We start from the raw sequence: 26,186 nt of genomic DNA on the forward strand, positions 1-26,186 counted from the left end.
CTTCCACAGAGACGCAATGCGGGAATTCATCAAACACACGTGGAGAATCCAACTTAACCTCTGTTGGACACAGTGTCATATGAGCACATGGACCAGCATAAAAGGAAAACAATACTTTCAACACTGGATCAACCCACTTTTTACCAATGCTACTAAAACAGAGTTTCGGTCTCTACGTCACCCAAACTACTGCTCTCCAAACCCACCTGTACAGCCCCATAATCCACAGTCACAGATGTCAAATCTACACTTTTGTTATTTTGTTTTTTCTAAAATGTGCTTTTTTCTCAATGAAGTTTAAATCAGTTCAGGGCCTCCCCTTAGGAAAATAAGGAAAATAAACACACAAACACACACATACACACACCCTCTAACCAGGTGAAAAATCCCCGGCGATTAGACTATAACAAATATTGACACAAAGGGAGAAAAAGGCATGTTGAAATGTATTAGAATCAACCTGTACAAAAAAAAAAAAATTAAAATATAACCTGAAACTGTTCAAGTTCAGAAAGTCTAGTCAAGTCCTTTTCTCTGGTCAGGAGCATGTCATCAGAGGGCTCTGGATCGCCAGCCAAGGAGGGGCAGGAAGGAAGGAGAAAGAAGCAGCAATGGTCCTTCACCAATCTGAGGGGCTTCGGCACCACCATTCCTACCCCAGGGACGGCCAGGAGGCATGAAAGAGCAAATGTTGGCAGATAATCCCAGTGGGCAGCTGGGCCTAGGTGCCAAATCAAGGCTGAGCAGTCAGGGACAGCAGGAGGAGTGGCCAGCAGAGGACACCAAGCAGGAGAAACACCTCTGCCACCCTCCACTCATACTCAGATAACAGAGGTTAGTCAGCCCGGAGCTCCCAGCTTGAGGAGAGATCCTGGCTGGGCTGAAGAGGTTGAAAACCCAAAGGGTTAGTAAACAGAGCCCAGCACCACATCCCTCCACAGCCTGAACTGGCACTGCCAACAGGGGTAAGGCAGGAGGGGGGACCGTGGCTACCTGACTAGAGACACTTGCACCATTGTGGGTACTGTGGTGCCCCCTCTTCACTCAGAGAGGAGCCTCCTCCACAGTCATCCCTTGGGACTGGGTAAACTGCCTCCAGCTTAGGACCAGCCTGACAAAATGACATGGAGCAAGAGAACAACGAACAACGGGGGGGGGGGGGGGGAGCCCATACACAGAGACAAGGAACCCCTGGAGGGAAGCTGAGCAGTGTCGGACCCTGTTGGGATGGCATCCGCTGAGCCCCTGAGTCTGAAGGGAACAACTAGGAAGGGAGGCGAAGGAGGAGCAATCGTTTTCCGCAATGGTACCAATGGATGGGGAGGTACTGGTGAGGGGTGGGCAGGTCTGGAACTCACTGCAGCTAGAGAGGGGAGGAATAGGGCCTGGGTGTCCCCTCCCCACCTGACCCAGGCCTGGTGAGTGCCAGCTGCCCCAGCCGGCCCTAGTGGCGGCTGGAGACCAGACCTTTCACTTTGGACATCTTCTTAGTTGGCTGCCTCTGCTCAGTATGAGGAGGACACTCCCGTTCAGTCAGCTGCTGTTCCATTTCCTGAGCTGAGGAGGATGCTGTTGCTTTGAGTGTCTTCTTGATGTTGCTAACCTGGAAGGAGAAACAGAACTTGTGTGACCTGCCTGTACCTACAAACCTGAAACTCACCAAGTCCTGTTCTCACTCTAAGGACCACCTAAAGACGCAGCCCAAATCCTCTGCAACAAAATCTAAAATGATATTCAGAAACCCAGAGGAAGACAAACAGGCTGTTCATAAATGAAATGGAAATAAGTTCAACAACAAAAAAAAAAAAAAAAAAAAAAAAAAAAAAAAAAAAAAAAAAAAAAAAACCATGGAACTAGGAGCTAGAAAGATGGCTCCAGAGGCCAGAAGAGGGCATCGGCTTCCCTGGAGCTGGAGTTACAGGTAGTTGTGAGTCCTCTGGAAGAGCAGCAAGCACCCTTACCTGCTGGGCCATCTCCCCAGCCCACACGTTTCTACTTTAAGAACCAGTGTTTGGTGTAAACAGCCTTCGTTTACCTCTGCACCCTGGGAGCATCTGTGAAGGATGTGTTTAGACTGGGCTTTCCAGATCAAATGGATGCAAGTTTCATACTGAATCAGTATCGCTGTGAAGGCTGAGCATCCAGTGTCTGGAATGACTTGAACCTGCAGTGTTTCAGATTTCAATGTTTTTCAGGATTTGGGGATGGATAGATTTGGGGATATGTTTTACTTTTGCTCACAAGTTTCTTCAGATTGGGGTTAGAGAGATGGCTCAACAGTTAAGAGCACTTGTTGGTCTTGCTGAAGCAACAAGAGATCCTTAGTTCAGTTCCCAGCACCCACATCTGGCAACTCATAACATCCCATAGTTACAGGGGATCTGATAACCTCTTCTGGTCTCCTCAAGCACCCAAATACATATGGCATACACTCATACAGACACACAATATATACATAAGTAAAAATAAAATCTTTTTTTAATGTCTTTAAACGGTGGCACATACCTTTAATCCTAACACTGGGGAGATGGGGGTAGGCAGCTCTATGTGAGTTCAAGGCCAGCCCTGAACTGTCTACACAGTGAGTTTTAGGCTAGCCAAGACTACATAGTGAGACCATGTCTAAAAAATAAGTAAGTAGATTGATAGATAGTTTTTTAATAAAAATTACAACTCCTTTAAAAAGTCCACCTAGTTGGCTGAGATAACATGGTCAGCAAAGGGCATACCTTGCAAGCACAGGACCTGATTTTGATTCCAGAACCCATACACAAAATGCCAAGCATAGCAGAAGACATTTACAGTCCCAGGGGTCAGGTGGCAGAGACAGATCCCTGGTCCTCACTGATCAGTCAGCCTGACCTACTTGGAGACTTCCAGGCCAAAGAGAGACTCCATTTCAAACAAAAGGACCCAGGAATGACACCTGAGGTGCATGCACAGGCCTGTGCACCTGCACCCACAAATATGCACATGACGGGAGGAGAGGAGGTGGCAGAGAGATAGACAATGACAACCAGTACTTCCGCCAGGCAGCGCCAAACTGAGTGCAGATGCCCACGTTCAGGACCCAAGAGTGGCCTCCCAGGCGGGTCTACCAATCATTTGCACCCCCATCTTTCACACCCATTGATAACAAGTACTCACACAAGTGTGTCTTCTTTGACCTAAATCTGACGAGGGCCCTTCAGGTGATGGAGGAAGGTCATTGGTTAATTAATAAAAAAAAACTGCTTGGCCTCATAGGTTAGAACATAGGTGGGAAGAGTAGACAGAATAGAATGCTGGGAGGAAGAGGAAGTGAGCTCAGATGCCAGGCCACTGCTCTCCAGGGCAGACGCGATGCAGCCAGCCGCCAGGTCAGACATGCTGAATCTTTCCCGGTAAGCACACCTAATGGTGCTACGCAGATTATTAGAAATGGGCTAAATTAATACGTGAGAATTAGCCTAGAAGAGCCTAGATATAATGGGCCAGGCAGTGTTTAAATGAATACAGTTTGTGTGTTGTTATTTTGGGGCATGAGCTAGCCAGTCGGCCGGGAGCTGGGTGGCAGGAATGCCAACCCACAGCTCCTTCAACAGTCAGGCTTCCTTCCTCAAGGAACTGGCTGCCTCTGCCCCACCCCACCCAGGGAACCTAGAATTGGCAGAGCTTTTCAAAGCATAGGCATCAGGAACTTCCCAGTGGGTGCACCTGTTAACAAAATGTAGCCTGGTACTATCAGATCAGAGATCCTAAGGACAAGCAAGAGACAGAAGGGTTCCCCAGGGGGAGGGGACAGGGGAGAACTCAGGGCAATGTGAAAGACAGGCAGGTGTGGTGAGAGGTAACCATAGTCCCAGGACTCCAGAGGCCGAGGCAGGAGGATAGAAAGCTTGAAGTCAGCCTGGGGTGGACTTTAGAGAGCAAGTAAAAGCAAAAAGAGCAAACAGAATCAAGCCCACAGGAAAGGCTGTGGAGATGTGAGAGATGGTGAGAATCGCACTCTGAGGTACCCAGGAGGCATGGTTTTAGCACACTGTAACAACTGAACTCCTCAAGGATTTTCTCCACAATAAAAAAATTGTGCTTACTCTTGTTCTATTACCTACGTGAGGAGAACACAGCCTATTTTGTGAATGTGTCACAATAGCTATATATTAATATTCCACAGAACACCACACACAGTCACATTCCTCTCCCTCCAGAGTGCCGCTCAGGCCCTACAAAGCCGTGGAATGCTACTGTTGTATTATGTCTCCCCAAGTACGCCGAACTACATCTAAATAAAAGGCTAAAACGAGAAACTTCTCAGACAGTTTGTCACAGGGTTGGCTGGACTCGAGGGGAGGCTCTGGAAGGCACAACTCACCAGGAAGTTGTTGCTCTAAAATCTGAAAGGAAAACATCAAGTTTCTCCCTTCTGAACAGCAATGGAATTTAAAGACAAATGGAAAAAAAATATATTTCACCTACTCAGTTGATGGAGGAAGGTCATTGGTTAAATAATAAACTGCTTGGCCCTCATAGGTTAGAACATAGGTGGGTGGAGTAAACAGAATAGAATGCTGGGAGGAAGAGGAAGTGAGCTCAGACTCGATAGCTCTCCTCTCTGGGGCAGATGCGATGAAGCTCCGACCCAGGATGGACGTAGGCTAGAATCTTCCCGGTAAGCGCACCTTGGGGTGCTACACAGATTATTAGAAATGAGATAAATTAATACGTGAGAATTAGCCAAGAAGAAGCTAGATATAATGGGCCAGGCAGTGTTTTAAAAGAATACAGTTTGTGTGTTGTTATTTCGGGGCATAAGCTAGCCAGGCGGCCCAGGGAGCTGGGTGGCAGGAACTCAGCCTGCAGCTCCCTACTACACTCAGTTGAAAAAATGATTGTAAATCTGAGCCAAGCATAAGAGAAGTAACGACACAGGAGGCTGTGCCAGGATCACCTCTGTTCTTTATGTATGTGTTATGTTCAGGCAAGGATGCCGTAAGCACCTAAAGCACAGCTCAGCCCAGGGATGAGCACCTGCTCCTGACACCAGACCATGAACAAGGTGCTAAGCTCTGCCCTCTCTCTCCACATCAGTCTGCTCAAAGTATCCTAGAAAGTGATTGGTTAACACACTGACTGGTATGAAAGAGGTGACCTTGCCCTGTCCTCACATTTCTTTCAAATTTCAATGCTTTTTAATGTTTATTATTCTATGTGTATGTGAGTGAGCCTTGGGCATATGTCTGTGTACAAGGACGAGCCATGGAGGCTAGAAGAGGGCATTGGACACCCTGGAACTTGAGTCCAGGTGATTATGAGCTACCATGTGAGTGCAGAGAGCCAAACCCAGGTCCTCTGCAAGAGCGGTGAATCCACCTAACTGCTGACCTATCTCTCCAGCTCCCTTCTACCCATTTTTAAAACACATCGTCACCATTTCTTTTCTTCAACAGCTGCAAAGTGTGCGTACACTGGAGAATTACATGTTCTATAATCTAGGCCTGCTCATTCTTGGCCACATCCCTACCTTCCAGCACCAAACCCCAGGCGTGCTTAAGAGCCATTTGTCGCATTCACAGGAAAGCACATGACAAAGACAAAAACACTGCAAATTCATATCTCGGCACACCCTAAGAGAGGAACAAATGTCCCTGTCTCTTTACCTCTGCCTCCACCTGCTGCTGAGTCCGGTGGTGGTTCTCTTTGTACTGGTTGGCTCTCAGAACTTGCTGTTCGATGCCCAACAGAACTGCCTCACAGCCGTCACACCTGCAACGGAAAAACCAGCCCTGAGCGGCAGTGAGGCACAAGCCCTCCCGTGGCCCAGCACTTGATGGGACTTCCTTCAACAACCCCTCGCCAGACGGCCGTACCAGTCCCTCTCTCCTTCCAGACAAGTTCACAGATACAGTGGCCTGGGGGAGTTTCCTGGAATACAGCTCTAGCTTCCAGTCTTTGCAGCCCGTAAGAAGCAGTGGTACAGACTAAGACAGAAGGAGGGACAAACTCTACAGGTAACCCTGGCTGATCCCTTTCTACAAGAGAAAAAAATACATTTTCTAAATACATGCTATTTTACAGATTGCCTTTTTCCTCCAAATTTGAAGTTATTTCCTAGTTATCAACAACTTCTCACTTTTATTTTCCCACTTTTCATTTAAAATTTTTAAAAACAGGCTGGGCTTGGTGACACAAGCCTTTAATCCCAGCACTTAGGAAGCAGAGGCAAACAAAGGCAGGCTTGAGTTCAAGGTTAGACTGGTCAACACCAGCCAGGTCTACAAACTGAGATCCTGTTTCAAAAATAAGAACATTTTGGAAAAGCAATATAATGAATATTCATACACTGCCCACTACTATTCAATATGGTCAACATTTTGCCATATTTGTGCTATCTCTCAGGACAATAACTCTGTTTCTCATTGACCTCTAACATCTGAATAGGAGTTCTGAGAGTCTCTTTCAGTGGCTAAAGTGATGGCTCAATGGTCAGTGCACTTGTTGCTCTTATAGAGGATCCAAGTTCAATTCTCAGCACCCATGGACACACTCACATCCATCCATAATTCCAGCTTCAGGGACTCTGATATCCCCTTCTGACATCTACAGGCACCAGCTAAACACAGTGTACTTCCACACATGCAAGTAAGACATTCTTTCTTGGGACAGAAAGAAAGGTGTATGCATATATTTCTCTGTGTAACACTGGCTATTCTGGAACTCACTCTGTAAACCAGGCTGGCTTCCAACTCAGAGATCTGCCTGCCTCGGTCTTCTGAGTACTGGGATTAAAGGGGTGTGTCACTAATAAATAAATCTTAAAAGAAGAAAAATCTGGGTGTGGTTACACTTGGGAGGCAGAGTCAGGCAAATCAGAGTTTAGGGCAAATCTTAAACTTGATCTAAACCATGTATCCCTCGAACCTGGGACACACAGTTCCAGGCAACCCTGGATTAGAGAACAAGTCCCTGTCCCCAAAACAAAAACAAAGCAAGGTTCCCTATCTCCCAGCACAAAGCTGTCCACTCTGCGTAATGACATACAGCACACTGTGAGCCTATATGGGACTCTGCCCACTCCCAATAATGCTCTCTCCCTCCAAACTTCCTCACGATTCCCTAAGAAGCTCTGGCTTTATAAGCTCCAAATGATTTCAACCTCATAGCAAATCCTTGCAGAACATGTAATCACTTTTGCAAACATCAAATTCTACTAACATAAAACTATATCCATAAGTCCCAGTTCTTTTCCTAAATTCACTTACTTTTTTGGGCAGGAGGTTGTTTGGGAATTAGAGTCTCCAACTAGCCTCCAACTCATAATCCTTCTGCCTCAGCACCCTGAGAGCTGAGATTGCAGGCGTGTGCCACCCAGACAATTGTGACCTATGCTATGCACCTGTGTTCCAAGTCACAAAAGCCCATTTAATACAGCCCTCACGACGTTCCACCAGCACTAACTAGCTGGCGTGCTACTGACAAACATTACTTCCTGAGCTTGGCCAAACTGAGTTTATGTTTGGAAGGTGCAGACTCAGTGCCACACAGCTAGGAGGCAGAGATCCTACCTGCATCTCCACATAAGTATTTTATGGCCCACTGTTACACAGTCCTGCTGCATTTAAAGTCAGTTTTACAACTCAGGCATAAGGAAGCCTGAAATGATGCCTAATGCCACACAGCTGTAATTAGAAATGAAGCCCCACTTTCAGTCTCCATGTCCTAGAGCCTCAGTTTCCCGGCTGCCCCAAGGCCTACCACAAACCCTTGGCTGACTTCTAAAAGTCACAGCTTTGTAAAGAAAGACGCAAAGAGGGTACAAGAAGCCCCCCTCCATCTCCCAGCCTTACCACTCGTGCAAGGTCTTGACAATATTGTTGATATCTTTCTTTCGGATGTCACGGCCAATGCAGAAATCCACTTCCAGCAGCTGGTTTCGCTGGTCCAGCTTGCCTTGGATGATGTCCGTGTAGACAGCCTCAATAATAAGGTCTTCTAGTTCCCGGAGATTCCTCATCTCCAGGTCCTTCAGCAGCACAGAGTAGGGGATACACTGTGGATAGGTCACATGACAGTTAGAAAAACCACTTGGCAAGCACTGCAAAGAAACAAAAAAATTCAAGTATTACCCACAAGGCAATAGCTGTCTCTCTGTGCTTAGGCAATGCAGGCCAGTGGTAATCATCAATATCTAAGACAACAGGAGATGGATAAATAAACTGTGGAACCTGTGACACTCAAACAAGATCCACAGCACCCAAGGGAGCACCTTCCTAGCTCTCTGCTCCCCGCTTCCACACCCATCCTCTGACAGATGCTAAACACTGCTTCCACAGGAAAGAGAAATACTCAGTATTCACTACACTGCCACCTTATGGAGGCTTGAAGACTTTGCATAAAATGCTGAACGGCTGCAAGCTTCAAACAGGGCTTACCCAGTACAGTAGAGGCATAGCAAAACAAAACAAAAACACACCACCACCACCACCAGCACCACCAGCACCAGCACCACCACCAGCACCAGCACCAGCAACAAAAACCAATTGCCTCGCAGGCCAGCACATCTACTACCTACAGAGGCCAGTAGAGCTGGGCACTTCAGTTGATCCTGAAGTTTGTGTTTGTTTCTCAAACTCTTGTAACCTACATCAAATCTCCAGTAACAGCCCTTCATACTAAAAAAGAGAGTATCTAAACATATGTATTCTATAAACCCTGAGATATCAGAACTAGTTTAGAAATAAAGGAGAAACAGGCAAGAGGAAGCCGAATACAGAAGAGAAACACAGCAAGAACACCTAGAAGGGTTTCCTATAGATTAAAGCATGTTCTCTAGGGGGATGGATGGGTATAAAATGATAGGCCTCGAGAAAAGAAAACAGTCTTCCTATTCCTGGCCAAGTGTTGGTGATGCACAATCCCAGCACTCGGGAGGCAAAGGCAGGTGAATCTCTGTGAGTTTGAGGCCAGCCTGGTCTACAAGAGATAGTTCTCCAAAGCTACAGAGAAATCCTGTCTCGGAAAAAAAAAAAAAAAAGACAAGAAGGGGGGGGGCTGAAGAGATGGCTCAGAGGTTAAGAGCACTGGCTGCTGTTCCAGAGGTCCTGAGTTCAATTCCCAGCAACCACATGGTGGCTCATAACCATCTGTAATGAGATCTGGTGCCCTCTTCTGGCCTGCAAGTATATATGCAAGTAGAACACTGTATATGTAATAAATAAATATATTTAAAAAAAAAAAAGAAGAGGAGGAGGAGGAGAAGACAGTCTTCCTACTCTTTACCATGCTTAAGAGGTCCATGACTAGGAAAAGAAAAAGGTCCTTGTACCCCGATTCCCCTGGAAAATAGGGCCGACTAGGCCACGAGTATAGCACAGTGGTGGAGCACCAGACAAACATGCACAGACACTGAGTTCCAACCCCAGAGTTCAATCTCCAGAACAAGAGAAAGGAAGGAAAGGATGAAAAGGGGAAGAGGAGCTTTCCACCTGAAATACGAGGCTGGCGACCAGAAACCTAATCTGTGATTAGATAACTGAAAAGACAATCAAGGAACAAACACACAACTCTTAATTACAGAGGAGAATAGCAAACTTATCACAGGCATACTCTCACAGAAAGACACAGCTAAAGAGGAGGCAAGCCAAAACCAACTATACATTAATGGAGTCTGGCCCTTCTCTGTTAAAAGCTGTAAGCTACTGGCTGCAAGGCTTCTTCTAAATTGGCTGAGGCAGAGAACCAGCAGTTATGATGTGGTGGAATTTGACAGGATAGGTCCTAATGTTGGCATATGAAAATTAAATAAACACAAAGCTAGCAGATAAGGAAAAAAATTCAATTAATGCAGTTAACCCTGAAAATCCCAAAGAAAAACAGAACAGGCAGAAGCATACCTTTAATCCCAATACTCAGGAGGCAGAGGTAAGTGGATCTCTTTGAGTTCAAGGCCAGCCTAGTTTACAGATCAAAGTTCCAGGACAGCCAGGGCTATACAGAGAAACCCTTTATAGAAAGAAAAGAAAAGAAAAGAAAAGAAAAGAAAAGAAAAGAAAAGAAAGAGGGAGGGAAAGAGAAAGAGATAGAGACAGAGAGAGAAAGAAATAAAGAAAAAAGAGAAAGAAAGGAAGGAGGGAAGGAGGAAGGGAGAGAGGGAGGGAGGAAGAAGGGAGGGAGGAAGGGAGGGAGGGAGGGAGGGAAAGAAAAAAAGAGAGAGAGAGAAAGGAAAGGAAAGCAAAACAAAACAAAACGAAACAAAAGAACTGTATCTCTCTGGACTTGTGGTGTGGCTCAGTGATAGAAAGTATTTGCCTCACATGCACAAGCCTTGAATTCAATCCCCAGTATCACAAATCAGTAAAACTCCACTCAGCCCAACACGGCAAGTCTTTCCCCCAGCATCAGTGCAATCAATGTAGTGCACCAGGGAATCAGGAAGCTGTTAACTTGCTGCAAGAAGCCTTACTAAGGCCAGGTATAGTGTGACACACACGTAACCTAGCATGTGGGAAGCTGAGGCAGGAGGATTGCCACGATTGTGAGGTCAACCTGTGCTACATAGTGAGTTCAACAGCCTTGACCACATAGTGAGGGTCAGTATCACATAACAAAAACAGTCAAAAAGACACCTTTTAAGAGCATTTAGGTAGCAGGCTCCTCTTAACCTGCATGAAGCCCCATAGCATGCCAGAAGAGAGACATGATGAATCAGTCACTGCTGGGCTTGCTTTTCCAAAACAGAATGGGGAGTGACTGTCCACACATTTTAGTTGCCAAGTACATTTCATGCATTTAGGATAATACTAGCTGCAAGTTCTTTCACTGATGGCAATAAGACACCTGAGCCGAGGTTCAGATGAAGACAGGAAAGGTTTGGACAGTACCTTCATTCTTGATGCCAAACTCACGATGGTAAGATGTTTCAGCTTGTTCTGCTGAGCTGCGCTCAGTTCTGGCAGGCTCTCCTTGTTGGCTGCTCGGTCCCACCCACCACAAGAATCAAGACACAAAATAAAATTAGGATTTATTTTTATAAGCTCATCAACTCCCCCACCAAATCTACTACTAGATCACTGTCATGACTGTGCACTTACACTCTCCATCACAGCTCTACCTTCTCTGGAAGACCATGTGCTTCCAGAAAGCAAAGACAGGAACTTAGTATGAAAGCCAGACATGAACAAATGACGTGACCGACTATCTTAATGGAATAGTGTTGTGCCCTTGTGAAGCTCAGTGAGCATGGTATGTGCAATGCACACGTCTTACAAGGAGAATCAGGGAGTCGAGGATGAATGAAACTCTCGACTTTGTTGGGAGCTGCACCACACAACTCCAGAAGCACCAAGTATGTGGAGTACACAATTCAATAACCCTGGATGCGTCCTCAGGTTTGTTTTGTTTTATTGTTGATTTTTTTGAGGGAAAAGGGGTTGAGACAGGATTTTAGGTAACACAGGCTGACCTGACACTCATTATGTAGTGAAGGATGACCTTGATTTCCTATCCACCTGCTTTTGCCTCTGCCTCTCAAGTGCTGGGATTACAGGTGTAAGTCACCATGTCCAGCCTGTCTTACAATTGGATGTTGCTATAGCTACAAATCCAAAGGTAAAACTACCAGAAGAGGGGCTGGAGAGATGGCTCAGCGGTTAAGAGCATTGCCTGCTCTTCCAAAGGTCCTGAGTTCAATTCCCAGCAACCACATGGTGGCTCACAACCATCTGTAAAGAGGTCTGGTGCCCTCTTCTGGCCTTCAGGCATACATGGAGGCAGAATATTGTATACATAATAAATAAATAAATTTAAAAAAATAAATAAATAAATATTTAAAAAAAAAAAAAAACTACCAGAAGATACAAACTACCAGAAGAGATAGTTATGAGGATAGAGAAGACAAAAGAAGAGAATAAAGGAAGAAAGAAGAAAAAAGGGGACAGAGAAAGAAAGAACAAATACAATCTCATTTGGAAGGTGCAAAACCACAAAAATGAAGGTTTCATGGAAGAAGAGTTTGGGATGAACCTTGAGGGAATGAACACAGTTTTAGTATTTACATCACTGGTCACAGAGGCAGCTACACAGGACAGAACGCACGGCTAGATCCATTTACACATGAGCACATGCAGCTCATCCTCACAACACTCCAGGAGACAAGATTTCAAATGTCCTCAACCTCCTCGACCATAATTCTGGAGTCCAAAACACTAAATTTTGTTTCGTTTAGTTTTTGGTTTTTCCGAGACAGGGTTTCTCCATGTAGTCCTGGCTATCCTGTAACTCACTCTGTAGACCAGGCTAAACTAGACTCAGAGATCACCTGCCTCTGCCTCCCAAAGAGATGGGATTAAAGGAGTGTACCACCACCATCTGGCTGGATTTTTTTTCTTAAACATAATGTTGAAAGACATCAAACAACAATTCTTCCCTTAAACCTATACTAGTTTTTTATCCTACTTGTGAATATTCATCTGTTTTGTTGCCCATGTCCCACAAGATTACAGAAAAAGGCACATATATCACATTACCTTTTTTCTGGTTTTCAAGACAGGGTTTCTCTGTGTTACAGCCCTGGCTGTCTTAGAATTCACTTTGAGGACCAGGCTGGCCTTGAACTCACTGAGACCCTCCTGTCTCTGACTCCCAAGTGCTGGGATTAAAGGCGTGCAACACCACCACCTGGCCCACACTACTTTTCTTTAAAAATATTTGTATTATTTTTAATTATGTGAGTATGTCTATATGTGGGTATCTGCATATGTGTACAGGTGCCTTTAGAGCCAGAAGCACTGGACCCCTAGAACTGGAGTTATGAGGAGCACTGAGCTGCCTGATGTGGGTGCTGAGAACTAACCTCCAGTCCTCTGCAGAAGCAACATGTGCTCTTCACTGCTACCTCCTCAGCCCCACGCTACCTTTTTAAGTTTGCCAAATTCTAAATCCTGAAAATATTTAGCCTAAAGACTTGTAAAAGTGCTTGGAGGCAGAGGCAGAGGCCAGTGTGGTCTACAGAGCAAGTGTCAGGATAGCCAGGGCTACACAGAGAAGCTGTCTCAAAAAATAAAATAGGGGGCTGGAGAGATGGCTCAGTGGTTAAGAGCACTGCTTGCTCTTCCAAAGGTCCTGAGTTCAATTCCCAGCAACCACATGGTGGTTCACAACCATCTGTAATGAGATCTGGTGCCCTCTTCTGGCCTGTAGGCATATATGCAGGCAGACCACTGTACACTTAAATAAATAAATCTTAAAATAATAATAATAAAAAAAATAAAACAAAACAAACAAAAAAGACTTATATAATTACACTTATTGTACAGACAGGGAAACTGAGGCACACACGTGATCATTTAATTTGCTAAAAGACACACAACTAGTAGAAGTGGATCTAGAATCTAATGCAGGCAGTCTGGTTCCAGAATCTGGGCAATGCTGCCTCCTCAGACAGTGACAAAATATACGCCACAGGACAAAGAGCAGGTCAGAGAAATGTCATGTGCCAGAGTGGCAAACAGTTCAATCTGACAGCAACATAGAATAAGCAGAAGTGGCCGGTGAGTGAGGAGGATGCCAAGGAAAACAGGAGCGGGAGTCTTGAGTCCCAGGCTACTTTTATACTATCAAAAGAAGAGACGGAAGGAAGAGAGGAGATGAAAGGAAGATGAAACTAGGAAAGCCAAAAAGAACTACTTAGAAATAAAGGTAATATTTAAGCCTGCAAGCACCTCACTCCTGACTATTTAATGTTTCTTAATATTTTATTTACTATTACTGTGTGGGTGTGTATAATGTGTATGTGAGTGTGAGCACAGTCATGCTACAGTGTGCATGTGGAGGTCAGAGAACAACTTTCCAGAGTCAGTTCTTTCCTTTTACTAGGGCTTCAGGAACTGAACAGAAGTTGTCAGCCTTGAACCAAGTGCTGTCACCTACTGAGCCATCTTAAGGTCCCGCACCCTCAACACTGACAGGGGAGACAGACACAAGGTCCTACACCTAACCAAGGAGCTATTTGTAATTGGTACCTGCTGGGGAAGGGAGAGGAGTTCTCTCCAGCGGAGTGTCACTGAGCGTATCAGCTGTGCCCCAGGGTGGGCCCCATGCCCAGGAGCAGTGAGACAACACAGAATGGACTCCACGGGTTTGTTTATTTCAGAGGTTCTTTTTGCTTTGTTTTTGTTTGTTTTATTATTTTCTCTTATTATTTTTACTTTGGTTTTTATTTTTATTTTTTTCTTTTTGCGAGAGAGAAAAAGCATGAAGTTGGGTGGGTAGAGAGGTGGAGAGGATCTGGGAGAAGTTGGAGGGGAAAGAATATGATTAAAATATATTGTATGAAAAAATTTAGCAAAAACATAAGTGAATTAAAATAAAAACATTCAAATGACCTAGGAATGCAGTGGTACAGTGGTTTATTGTGAAATAGTAAAAATGAATGTAGACATGATGGCACATATCTGTAAGATGAGAAATTGGGAGGTTGAGGCAGGAGGACCCAGAGTTTGAAGTCAGCCTGAGGAACATAGCAAGACTCTGACTTAAAAAAAAAAAAAAAATTAAAGGGGGGGAAGGGTGAGTGGGAGAGCGGGAGGGAAATGGGAGGAGGGGAGAAAGTGGAAATTTTAAATGGTATTATTTATAAAGCAATAAAAATTTTAAAAAATTAAATATCTTAATTATGGATTGGACAAAGACCTGGGAAAGGCAAGGAATGAGACTGCACACACAATTTAATTACACCTATATATAAAACACCAAACAAGCATAAAGGAGGAAAAACACCTAGATCATAATGTTAATAGCAACTTCATGGTCTATAATGTTTTCTTATTTTCCAGATTTTCTTCAATATAGTAATCTTATTTTGGGGAACATTCAAGCTGGGTATGGTGGTTCATTCTTATAATCTCAGCACTCAAGAGAATGGAGCAGGAAAGTTTTGAGTTCAAGACCAGCCTATGCTACACATAACCCTATCTCAACAAAACAAAGAAAGCAAAACAAGAATTTTTTCTTAAAAATGTCTATGTGTGTGTGTGTGTGTGTATGTGTTTGCACATACCACAGTGTGCACTGTAGAGGTCAGAGACAACCTGCAGGGGTCAGTTCTCTCCTTCCACCATGTGGGTCCCAGGAATTGAACGCAAGCCATCAGTCGGGCTTCCTATCAGGTGCCTCTACCTGCTGAGCTATCTCACCAGTACCCTTCAAAAATTTTTAGGGGCTGGAGAGATGGCTCAGTGGTTAAGAGCGTTGCCTGCTCTTCCAAAGGTCCTGAGTTCAATTCCCAGCAACCACATGGTGGCTCACAACCATTTGTAATGAGGTCTGGTGCCCTCTTCTGGCCTGCAAGCATACACACAGACAGAATATTGTATACATAATAAATATAAAAAAAAAATTTTTTTTAGATAACATTTAAAACACTGAACTGCCAGGTGTGATGAAGTGTGCCTTTAGTTCCAGCACTCAGGAGACAGAGGGAGGTGTATCTCTGAGTTCAAGGCCAGCCTGCTCTGTATAATGAGTTCCAAGCCACCTTACATAGTGAGACCCTGTCTCAAAAAAAACACTGGATTATTTTGCTAGTTGAGTGCCCTGTAAACACTACTGCTCAAGACACTGATTTGGGAGATATACAGGCCTCTGTTCACTGATGCACACACACACATAATCCCCATTTAACACCTAGGACATTAAAGGTTATCAGGGAAATGCTTTTGTGAAGTTACCTTCGGAGCACAAAAGATGGAGATACGGTCACATCAGTAATTAGACTTGCTTACCCTGCCCACACCCACACATATAACTCTACCACCCTACAAACAGCTGGCAGTTACCACGAGCTTCAGATCTTCTGCAGGGTCTTAGTCAACTCACCTATGTAATCCGGATACGTTCCGTAGGCAAACAGGTTCAGCAACTGCAAGTACGCAGCATTAGCTCCTTCTGCAAGCTGAGGAAGGAAAAGTTCATCACAAAACAAATTTCCACTAATTGCTACAATAGGCTTTTTTTTTTTTTTGGTTTTGGTTTTGGTTTTTCAAGACAGTGTTTCTCTGTGTAACAGCACTGGCTGTCCTGTAGATCAGTCTGGCCTCGAACTCACAGAGATCCACCTGCCTCTCTCCTGAGTGCTGGGATTAAAGGTGTGTGCCACCACCACCCAGCTTCACTACAATATTCTATAGAGGACATGTGACCAAATGTCAAGGATGTCATGGTCATCTCTTCTGTACTATTTTATTAGGTATTTCCTAAGGTCCTTTCCACTTCTGGTTCTTGGAAAAAAAAACTAAACAAGACTATTTAAGTCCAAAAGGGAATCTTCTTTCTTCCTCGGGAAGACATGTTGCACAACATATAAGATGTTCAAGTAGCTTCTTCTTCCTCTCTCTCTGCCCCTTTGCCAGCCACTCCACCACAAAGCTCTATGCACCAGGAGCATCAAGTCTTCTTGGGATCTCCCCTGCCTTAAAACAAATACCGAAGGCTGGGAGTCTTGCCTAACATGCACATAGAGCTAGGTTCAATCCACGCTGCATAAACTGGGCAACTCCTCAGGTGGATGCAGCAGGATCAGGAGCTCAACATCATCCTGTTACCACTGAGTTCAAAGTCAGCCTGGATGAGCTGCGAATGAGAGCTCATCTCAAAAGAAAACAAGAGAGTGTGGTGATCCTGTCTACATACCAACTGGGTATTTTACTGTTGCTGTACATGATATGTGTATGACATGTATGTGTGGTTATGTATGCAGTGCACATGTGTATGATCACAGAACAACTTTGTGAAGTTCAGTTTCTCCTCCCACCTTTATGAAGGTTCTCAGAGATCAAACTCAGATCATCAGGCTTATATGCCACCACCTTTACCCACTGAGCCATCCATCTTGCCAGCCCCCAATTTAGTATGGTGGCACCCACTAGAACAAACTGCATGACTAGTTCCAAGTTTCAGCACTAAATATGAACTGTGAACCCTGGCCATCCTAGAACAGTGTAAGGGGTGACAGAAAGGCTATACTGGAACAGAGTTATCATCCTGAGCCAAATAAAAATGTCCATTAATTTATTTCACTTATGCCATGGGATAGCAAAATGACATCCATGGGAAAAAATGCAAAGAGTGGCTGAGCTGCATCACACAGCTCAGGCTTATGATCCCTGACACTTGTAAAGCTAAAGGAAAGAGATGACAAGCTCAAGGTCAGGCTAATAAAACCCTGGCTCAAAATAAGAGTAAAAGGAAGACTTGCACATAGTTCAGTGGCTGCGTACCTGTTCAGCATGCAGAACACTGTATGTTCAATCCTCAAAGACACACACACTCACCATCTCTTCCAACTTACCAAACCCCATAAAGCAAAACAGGGACAACATTATTCTATTTTAGCTATCTAAAAAAGAGTTCCAATAATTGCATCCATAATTTCAGAATGCTGACCAGCAACTAGTTTATTCCTGGCTCAAACAGGAACAACAGAAAGAGTAGGCAGACAAAGGAGATTGGCTAAGCCCCAGTAAGCACCAGTGTGAGAATGCTAGCATCCTTCATGCCTCAAGCTGCCCTTTCGAGTCATCATGAACATCCTCGTCTCAGGAACAGAGTGGAAGAGATTCAGTAAAGAACATTGAATCTAGCACCTACTTTTCATACAATTACAAAGTTAGCTAGATCTTTAATGCAGATACTCCAAAACTTCTCTGACTGGCTAAGTCTGTAGGTCTTGCCAGCTTGTTTTTCATCCATTTCTTCTTAGCCAGTTCTCAACAGTCACAAAAAAAATTACTTGGCATGTTCATTCAGGAATCTGAAGAAACACATTACAGCTAGTCAGCTTTCTATTGGAAAACGAGCCTAGTCAAGCACAGAGGCACACTCCCATAATTCCAGCACGTGGTAGGTGGAAGCAGGATCAAAGCCAGCCTAGGAAACACGAGAGTCAATCTCAAAAAAACCAAAACTAAACTAAACAAAAAGCCTAACTCTCAAATCTTCCTCAAAAAATTATTGATTGGCCGGGCGTGGTGGCGCACGCCTTTAATCCCAGCACTCGGGAGGCAGAGGCAGGCGGATCTCTGTGAGTTCGAGACCAGCCTGGTCTACAAGAGCTAGTTCCAGGACAGGCTCCAAAACCACAGAGAAACCCTGTCTCGAAAAACCAAAAAAAAAAAAAAAAAAAAAAAATTATTGATTGAATCTTTTTGTTTGTTTGTTTGTTTTGTAGAGTTTCTCTGGGTAGCTTTGGAGCCTGTCCTGGAACTTGCTCTGTAGACCTGGCTGGTCTAGGAACTCACAGAGATCCACCTGCCTCTGCCTCCCGAGTGCTGGGATTAAACGCATGTGCCCTCACTGCTCGGCTTTGACTGGATCTTTACTCAAAGTCTACTACGTGTCAGGCTATGTACTCAGCCCAAGAAAGCCATGGTGACCTTAAACCACTGTCCTCACAGACCTTAGTATAACAAGCAAGAGTTACATTAAATAAAAACTTACAATTAGGCCAGGCAGTGGTGGCGCACACCTTTAATCCCTGAACTCAGGAGGCAGGGGCAGACAGATTTCCATGAGTTTGAGGCCAACCTGGTCTACAAAGTGAGTTCCAGGACAGCCAGGGCTACACTGAGAAACCCTCTCTTAAGAGCTAGTTCCAGGACAGGCTCCAAAACCACAGAGAAACCCTGTCTCGAAAAACCCAAAAAAAAAAAAAAAAAAAAGAGAAAAAAAAGAAAAAAACAAAAAACAAACAAACAAACAAATTCTTACAATTAACAAAATAAAGTCAGCTGGCTGGGAATGTGGCTCAGTGGAACTAGGTACAATGACCAAACACTGACTGCAACAATAAAACAACACTATCTGTGTCTAGATCATTGGGATTGTCTTACTATCTTTCACACAATGAACAACACAATCTAGTTTTATCCAGTTTACAGGAACACTGAATAAAAGAGCTCTAAGACATTATCCCCGATCTCCTCCCCACTAATTCCAAATAAGAGGGTACCAATGTTAAAATTTGCTGGAGACCTGGAGAATGAGAAGAATATAGCACAGAGAAGACAGAAAGACTGTCTGAAAACTATCCTTACCTCCTGAACATTGGCCAACTCCAGCAGTTCTCCAAACACATAGACTCCAGGAGCCTCTAGCACCTGGCTGATGAGAGTGGTAAGGGCTGAGCCACTGGTACCCTTAGCTAATAAAATAAACTGCTCCAGGAGGTTGCTTGACGGCTTCTGTTCACCTGCCATTCTCTGGTCTTGAGATCTGTCCAAAAGAAAAATAGGTCAGTCATTCTATCACCTTTCCAAAGTGTGAATTGAGTGCTGGGTCAGACACAAGAGCACTTTAGTTTCACAACTCTCCATAAAACAGCCCCTGAATCTAGATACAATAACACTTTGTGAGATGGGCAAACTTCACCCTGGAGTTAAGGATATTCTGCCCTCAATTCTGAAGTTGTTCTGAAACACACCGTCTAAAAGACACTTTCCTACCTGCTCCATCAGAAGCATCATCTTCTAAGTCCTTAAAGCTGACCAGACACAAGGGAGTTTCTTTACACATGTTTTATATCGGCCTCATTTCTATGCTCTAGTTAAAAGACAGAGAATGCTGCCCATGCACAGAGGCAATTTTTGTGTCATTAGAATCACACATACAGGAGCTGAAGAGATGGCTCAATGGTTAAGAGCACTGGCTGCCTTCCAGAGGACCAGTTTTAATTCCAAGCACCCACATGGTGGCTCATACCTGTCTATAACTCAGTTCCAGGGAATTTGACACCCTCACACCAATGCACATAAAATTAAGTAAATTATTTTTTTAAAAAAGAATCCCACCTATAGCCAGGCACATATCAGAAACAAAGAGAAAACAGAGCCACATTTCATTTCATCAAAAAACCCATTTTTAGAGCTCCACACTAAATCAATGCTTAGCATATTATACAAGGCACTGGGTTGCCCAGCAATGGAAAAAAAAAAGTCATTTCAGCATAGGAAGGTGGGAAAAATAATTACAAAATTAAGAAATGATAATTCAAATCTAACCGGGCAGTGGTGGCAATTGCCTTTAATCCCAGCTCTCAGCAAAGGCAGTAGGATCTCTGAGTTTGAGTCCAGCCTAGTCTACAAGAGCTAGTTCCAGGACATCAAGGGCTACACAGAGAAACCTTGTCTCAAAGAAAAAAGGAAGGAAGGAAAGAACGAATGATCGAACAAAAGGAAAAAAGAATTCAACTCTAGAAAATACATTCTGTTTAAGTCAAAAATTGCATTTGACCTCCTCCTGATATGGACATTTTAACAAACATAACTCCAGAACTTGTACAAAATCTTAATAACTGCATGTGAAGGAACAATGCAGATATTGTTTTTTAATTAATTTATCTATGAGAGCATTTTGCCTGCATGTATGAATATACCATGTTCATCCCTTTGTGTCCACAAAAGCCAGAAAAGGGCATCAGATCCCCAGAAAAGGGAGTTACAGATGGTCTGTAAACCATCATGTGTGTGCTGGGAATCAAACTCAGGTCCTTTGGAAGAGCAGCCAGTACTCTTTTTTTGTTTTTTCTAGACAGGGTTTCTCTCTGTAGCCCTGGCTATCCTGGAACTGCCTTTGTAGACCAGACTGGCCTCAAATTCACAGAGACCCATCTTTCTCTGCCTTCCAAGTGTTGGGATTAAAGGTGTGGGCCACCACCACTGCCTAAGCAGCCAGTGCTCTTAACAGCTGAACCATCTCTCCAATTCCCAATCCCAATGCAGATATTGTAATGTCATCGTCAAGATATTTGGTACAGGACAGTTCATCAATTGTGTAATATACATATATGCTGAGTGTGTATGGGCTCTAAAGGAACCCCACATAAGATTTGTTTTCCAGAAATGATACACACTGAAGAATGTGACAAAATGAAAGAAAAGGGGCATGGGTGTGTGGGTATGAATGAAAAAAAAAAAAAAAAGTCAAAGAAGAGCCCTTACAGGATATTAGGAAAGGTAAGTATGTTGCCTCATTTAGGGTTACCTAAGAAGGTCCTCTCAGAAACAGAAAAGGTGAAGTGCTAGAAAACAAAGAGCTCTGAGGAAGAAAAAGGAAAGCCGAGGAAGGGAAGAAGAAAGGGAGAAGGGGAGAAGGGGAGGAAGACAGGTGAGGAGAAGACTAAGTTAGAAAATGAGGAACAAAACCTGGTCGTTGTCCCCACCCCTGAGCAGACACAACGGAAAAGATGGGAGTCTCAGCCAAGAGACTAAGTGGAAGGAGCAGGGTGGGAAGAGAGTTGGGGATGGGGAGAAACTTGGGTGCCTCTGAAAGATCTCAATCTCAAGAGCAAAGTCTGTGGGGATAGCGTGGATGGAATAAAATGGTGACTGACGTTTTTCTTCTAAAGTGGGAGGCTCCTCGAGGAGGAGGTTAGGGACGGAGTGGAGATGAATTCCCGTCTCGGGAAGACGCTATTCTGAAGCGCCAAAAAGGGTCAAAGGAAACAGCCTCTATGGGAAGGGGCCCATCGAGGGCAGCTACCGCGTGGAAGACGACAGTCGCAAGCTAGAGTGGACGTCAGAACTGGTGGGCTTGCTCCTAGCCAGCAGCACACAGTGAGGACCTCCCGGTGTCCTGCAACGGGGGCGGGGCAGCGTGGCCATCTGCTTTCTTGGGAAAGCCTGCGGGATCGAAGCAGGAGGTCCAGCCAAGACCAGCAGGACCTGCCCTCTTGCCGTCCCCTACCTGTCCGCTCCGACTCTCTGTCCTCTTCGCCGATGTCTCGGCCTCCCAGAGCCTGCTTGCAGGTTGTCAAGCTTCCATGATCGGCCGGGCGTCCGGCGCTTTTCTGTCTCCGCCGACCCGTCACCGGTGCTGTTCCCCCGGAAGCCTCCCACCGCTGCACTCGAGTTCCGCCTACACAATGTTCCTGCTCGGCTTTTACAATTTCCCACCTAGAGTGAGACTGCGGCGGGAGAGGAGGGTCCGAAAACAGCTGCAGCCCCAGAAGCAGAATAAAAGGCAAGTAAAACACAGGGCCCGACGAGAGGAATGTGGCCTAGGTAATTGTAGGGCCTATATAGTAGCTGTCATCATCGCTATCCCGGGCCAAAAAGCACTCCTTTGGCTGAACTTTTTTTACAAGTGAGCCCTCAGGCAACTGCGGCTACCTTGGCATTCTGACACACTATTTATTGAACTATTTTTTTTTATTTGACAGATGTCCATATTTATCTTGCCAGATTCTCATAAAACTATGACTTGTATAAAATACTCTCATTTTCCGGTATGCTAACTAAGGCTAACAGTTGAAGTCAGTAAGTAGCAATGTTGGAATCCAGGCTCACAGAAGCCAAAGACTATGTTCCTAACCTGTACTCTGAAACTGTTTACAAATAAGCAGATCGAAGACTGGAGAGAGGCTCAGCGGTTAAGGGCATTTGCTGCTGCAGAGGGTTAGGTTGGGTTCTTAGGACCCACAGAGCAACACACACTCACATGGGAGCTTACACCCACCCAAAGGAAGCCTAGTTCCAGAGAAATCCAATGCCCTCTTCTGGTCTCTGTGGGCACCAGGCATGCACATGGTGCACATTCATACATGCAGGCAAAGATTGCAAATGCATAAAAAACATTAAGCGTCTATTGTGTTCTAGCAGGAATTACAGACCGTTATATGATGACAAAAGCAAAGTTATTGCCCTCACAGAGATCCAGGCTAGTAAGTGCCGTGAGAAAGGCTGGAATCCCAGAAAACAGATTGGGGAAGAAAAACTAGATTCGGTGGGGGGTGTTGTTTTGATTTTTTTTTTTTTTTTGGTGTTAAAACATGGAAGAAGTCAGGCAATGATGGCACAAGGTTTTAATTCCAGCAAACAGGAGGCAGAGGCAGGCAGATCTCTCTAGTGCCCCTCCTCCCAGTCTTCCTTTTTTTATTTTTCAATGTCCTTCTCTCATATTTTCCTATAAAAATTCTATTAGCCATCTACTCAATGTTTCTTTCTTTCTTTCTTTTTTTTTTTTTTTTTTGGTTTTTCGAGACAGGGTTTCTCTGTGGCTTTGGAGCCTGTCCTGGAACTAGCTCTTGTAGATCAGGCTGGTCTCGAACTCACAGAGATCCGCCTGCCTCTGCCTCCCGAGTGCTGGGATTAAAGGCGTGCACCACCACCGCCCGGTTCAATGTTTCTTAAATTGAATGGAAAGAGCAGTCTTTTTAAAAATTAAACTATTCTATTATATTAAATTAATCATTTCTGGCTATAGGCAGATCTCTAGTTATTGCCCAGCCTGCTGCTCCCTTACAATGTACTTAATAACTTTCTCTTTCTCTTAAAAAAAAAAAATGGAACTGGAGAAACGATGTAGCAGTTGAGAAATCTCATCACTCTTGTAGAATACCCAGGTTTCGTTCCCACCACACACACATGGCAGTTTACAACCATCCATCAGTCCAGTTCCAAGGGATCTGACAACCTCTTCAGACATCCAAGGAGACCAAGCATTCGTATGGTGCAGATATATGCAAGCAAAACACTCATACACACAAGATAAATATTTTTGGCTGTGAGCCTAGCCTTTAACAGCTGAGCCATCTTTCCAGTCCACGCATAAAATATAAGTAAATCTAAAACAATTTTTCAACATCTGTACTGGGGATAGAATGTAGGTGAGCAGTAAAGCACTTGCCTAACACAGGCACGGTCAATCCCAACACTGATACAACAATGCAAAAGAGATCGTTTATATTTCAAAAGACACTAGTAAGAGAATGAAGACATGCCACATTCTTGGAAAAGATATCTGCAAAGTATATGTCAGAAAAAGAAATCTGTAAGACTACATAAAGAACTACAAATCAGTAGGAAGACAAATGCCTAATTACAAAAAAGAGCAAAGGCCTTAGCACTTGACAAAAAGCCCACTCAGATAAGCAGAGAAGGTGGTCAGCATCAGAACACCAGGAATGCATACTCTAACTAAATGCCACATTTAGCCAGAATGGCTACAATTAAAAAGACTTAGGGCAAAAACCCAGTGTTAAGAATGAACACCACCTAGAACTTTCCTACATAGCAAGCAAAAGCCTCAGTTCTCAATCGTTCTGGAAAACTGGTGATATCTGCTACCACTGACCACATGCATATTCTACGAGGTTAACAACTCTTTTCCCTAAAAATCTAGGCAACGTGTCCACCAGAGGAAGCACACAGGAATGCTCACTTCAGAATGTAGCCCTGTCAATGATCAAACTCAGAAGTCCCTCTGTTTTAGAGGAGATAAACTCTGGGGTTTATATGTACAACTTGCCAACTGAAAAAAAAATGGTACAAAGACAAAACTACTAATTAATAAGAACATCAGACATACGCTATACACACTGTGTAATCAATCACATTCAAGTGAAATCTACACACAAAGTCAAATACAGACAAAATATCTAATAGCCATGAAAGCAGGAGAATTGATTACCTCCAGACATGGGGATGCAGTACTGATTGGGGAAGGGTATGATAATGATTTGCATCTTGATTTGAGTGGTATTGATGGGTGTGTATATCTTCTCTCACCAAATGTGCGGCATATCTCAGTAACAAAGGCAACTCAAGATGAAAAAAAAATTGAACATGAGGGAAAAATCTCATCCTTAGTGGTTTTCAACCTTCCTTCCTAATGGCTCAATCCATTAATACAGTTCATGTTGTAGTGGCCCCCAACCACAAAATTATTTTCATTGATATTTTATAACTGTGATTTTGCTACTGTTATAAAGCATAGTGTAAATATTTTTGGAAATAGAGATCTGCCAAAGGGACTATGACCCACGCGCTGAAAACTGCTGTTTTAAATTAAAACGCTACTTCTACCATAAAGTTTTAGCAGCTGTTACACCTCTACGGCGTTCTCCACCTGATCTTAACCAAACGGCCAAGAGGTAATCTTCTGTGGCATTCTAACGTCTTTTCTTTTATGTCATTTATCACTCTATCTTGAATCTCCTTAACTCCCTAAACAGTTATGTATCTTCCAATGACGGTGACATAGCTTTCAATTACTCAGTACCTGAGCCAAAAAAAAAAAAAAAAGTTTGTTGAATTACTTCAAAGGGGGAAAAATGGGTAAGTGTTCAAATGGGTATAGTGGGATCAGGAACAGGAAAGAAGGCTTAAGGAAGGACATATGCATCTTTAAAGAAACAGAGGGCTAAAACAACTCTACCTACTTTTTGGAAAAATCATATTAAATGTCAACTTGAATGACAAAAAAAAAAAGCAAGTCAAAATAGCAAGACCTATCTAGACTGAGGAAATCACACTATCACACTACAGCCTCTTTCAGGAAATCCAACCAAATAAATGCTTACCTATTCTCTGGGCGTTTCAACCTAGTTGAGGAAACTGCTCATTAAGGAGAAAAACAATCACATTGTCATGCTGCTAAAAATATCACCTCCCTAGGGTAGTGGAAAGAGACCACACTGCAGGTCAGTGGACTTAAAGCCAAATTCTAACTCTAGAACTTGCTGTGATCTGTGGCCAATCTCTGCCTGTCCAGTCCTCATCTCCTCATATTTAAAAACTAAAGATAAAAAGTGATTGCGTTGGTAAATTCTTTCAGATCTTCCTAATACTGACACTGAGTATACAATCCTTAGTCTCCCAGTCTGAAGCAGAAATACAACATAAACCCTGCAAAACACGTAAAAATGCACCCCAGACTAATAAACCAGCACTATTTGAGGAAGTCATTTTGTTCTATTATCTTTCAAGGCTTAATACGTGATTTTGTTAGTTGTTTGCAGTCTTACCATGGTTTGCAGACTTCTGAGTTCCATGTAAACAGAAGTTAACTGTCGGTGGGCTGTCATGTCTCCAGGAAGAAAGAGGACGCTTCCGCCGGGTTTCAAGTAACCGGATTCAGAAACCAACCCTACAGACGGATTCCAAATTTGCGCACGCTGCGCGGCACACTGGAGCCTAAGTTAGAAAGATGGAGCGCAGATTGTGCTGGGATTTGTAGTCCCCGGCTTCTAATGGTGAGCTGGGATAGCGTACTCCCTGGAAGGCTGGGAAATGTAGTTTCTGCCACCTTGCACAGAGCAGCCTGCCACAGTCTCAGACCGCTAGTGTGCCCGGCGATGGGAGCAAACTCCCCAAGCCTCTGAAGATTTCAAGTCACCGCTCCGCTGGGACAAACTCTAGGCAACAACACGAATGAAA

At 44.0% G+C, this 26,186-nt stretch overlaps 1 protein-coding gene across 1 annotated transcript; it reads right to left on the bottom strand.

Annotated features, from left to right (window-relative positions):
- Positions 1-25,941, bottom strand: Cops7b (COP9 signalosome subunit 7B). The gene is given in 9 exon segments (XM_057761766.1): positions 1-1,603; positions 5,640-5,745; positions 7,827-8,029; positions 10,860-10,948; positions 15,853-15,928; positions 19,068-19,245; positions 21,715-21,731; positions 21,734-21,964; positions 25,775-25,941. Coding segments are annotated over 9 exon segments (1,119 nt in total). The 5' UTR covers positions 25,835-25,941; the 3' UTR covers positions 1-1,444.
- Positions 25,942-26,186: the final 245 nt, after the last annotated feature.

Source organism: Chionomys nivalis, chromosome 2 (assembly GCF_950005125.1).
Source record: "Chionomys nivalis chromosome 2, mChiNiv1.1, whole genome shotgun sequence".
Lineage (NCBI taxonomy): Eukaryota > Metazoa > Chordata > Mammalia > Rodentia > Cricetidae > Chionomys > Chionomys nivalis.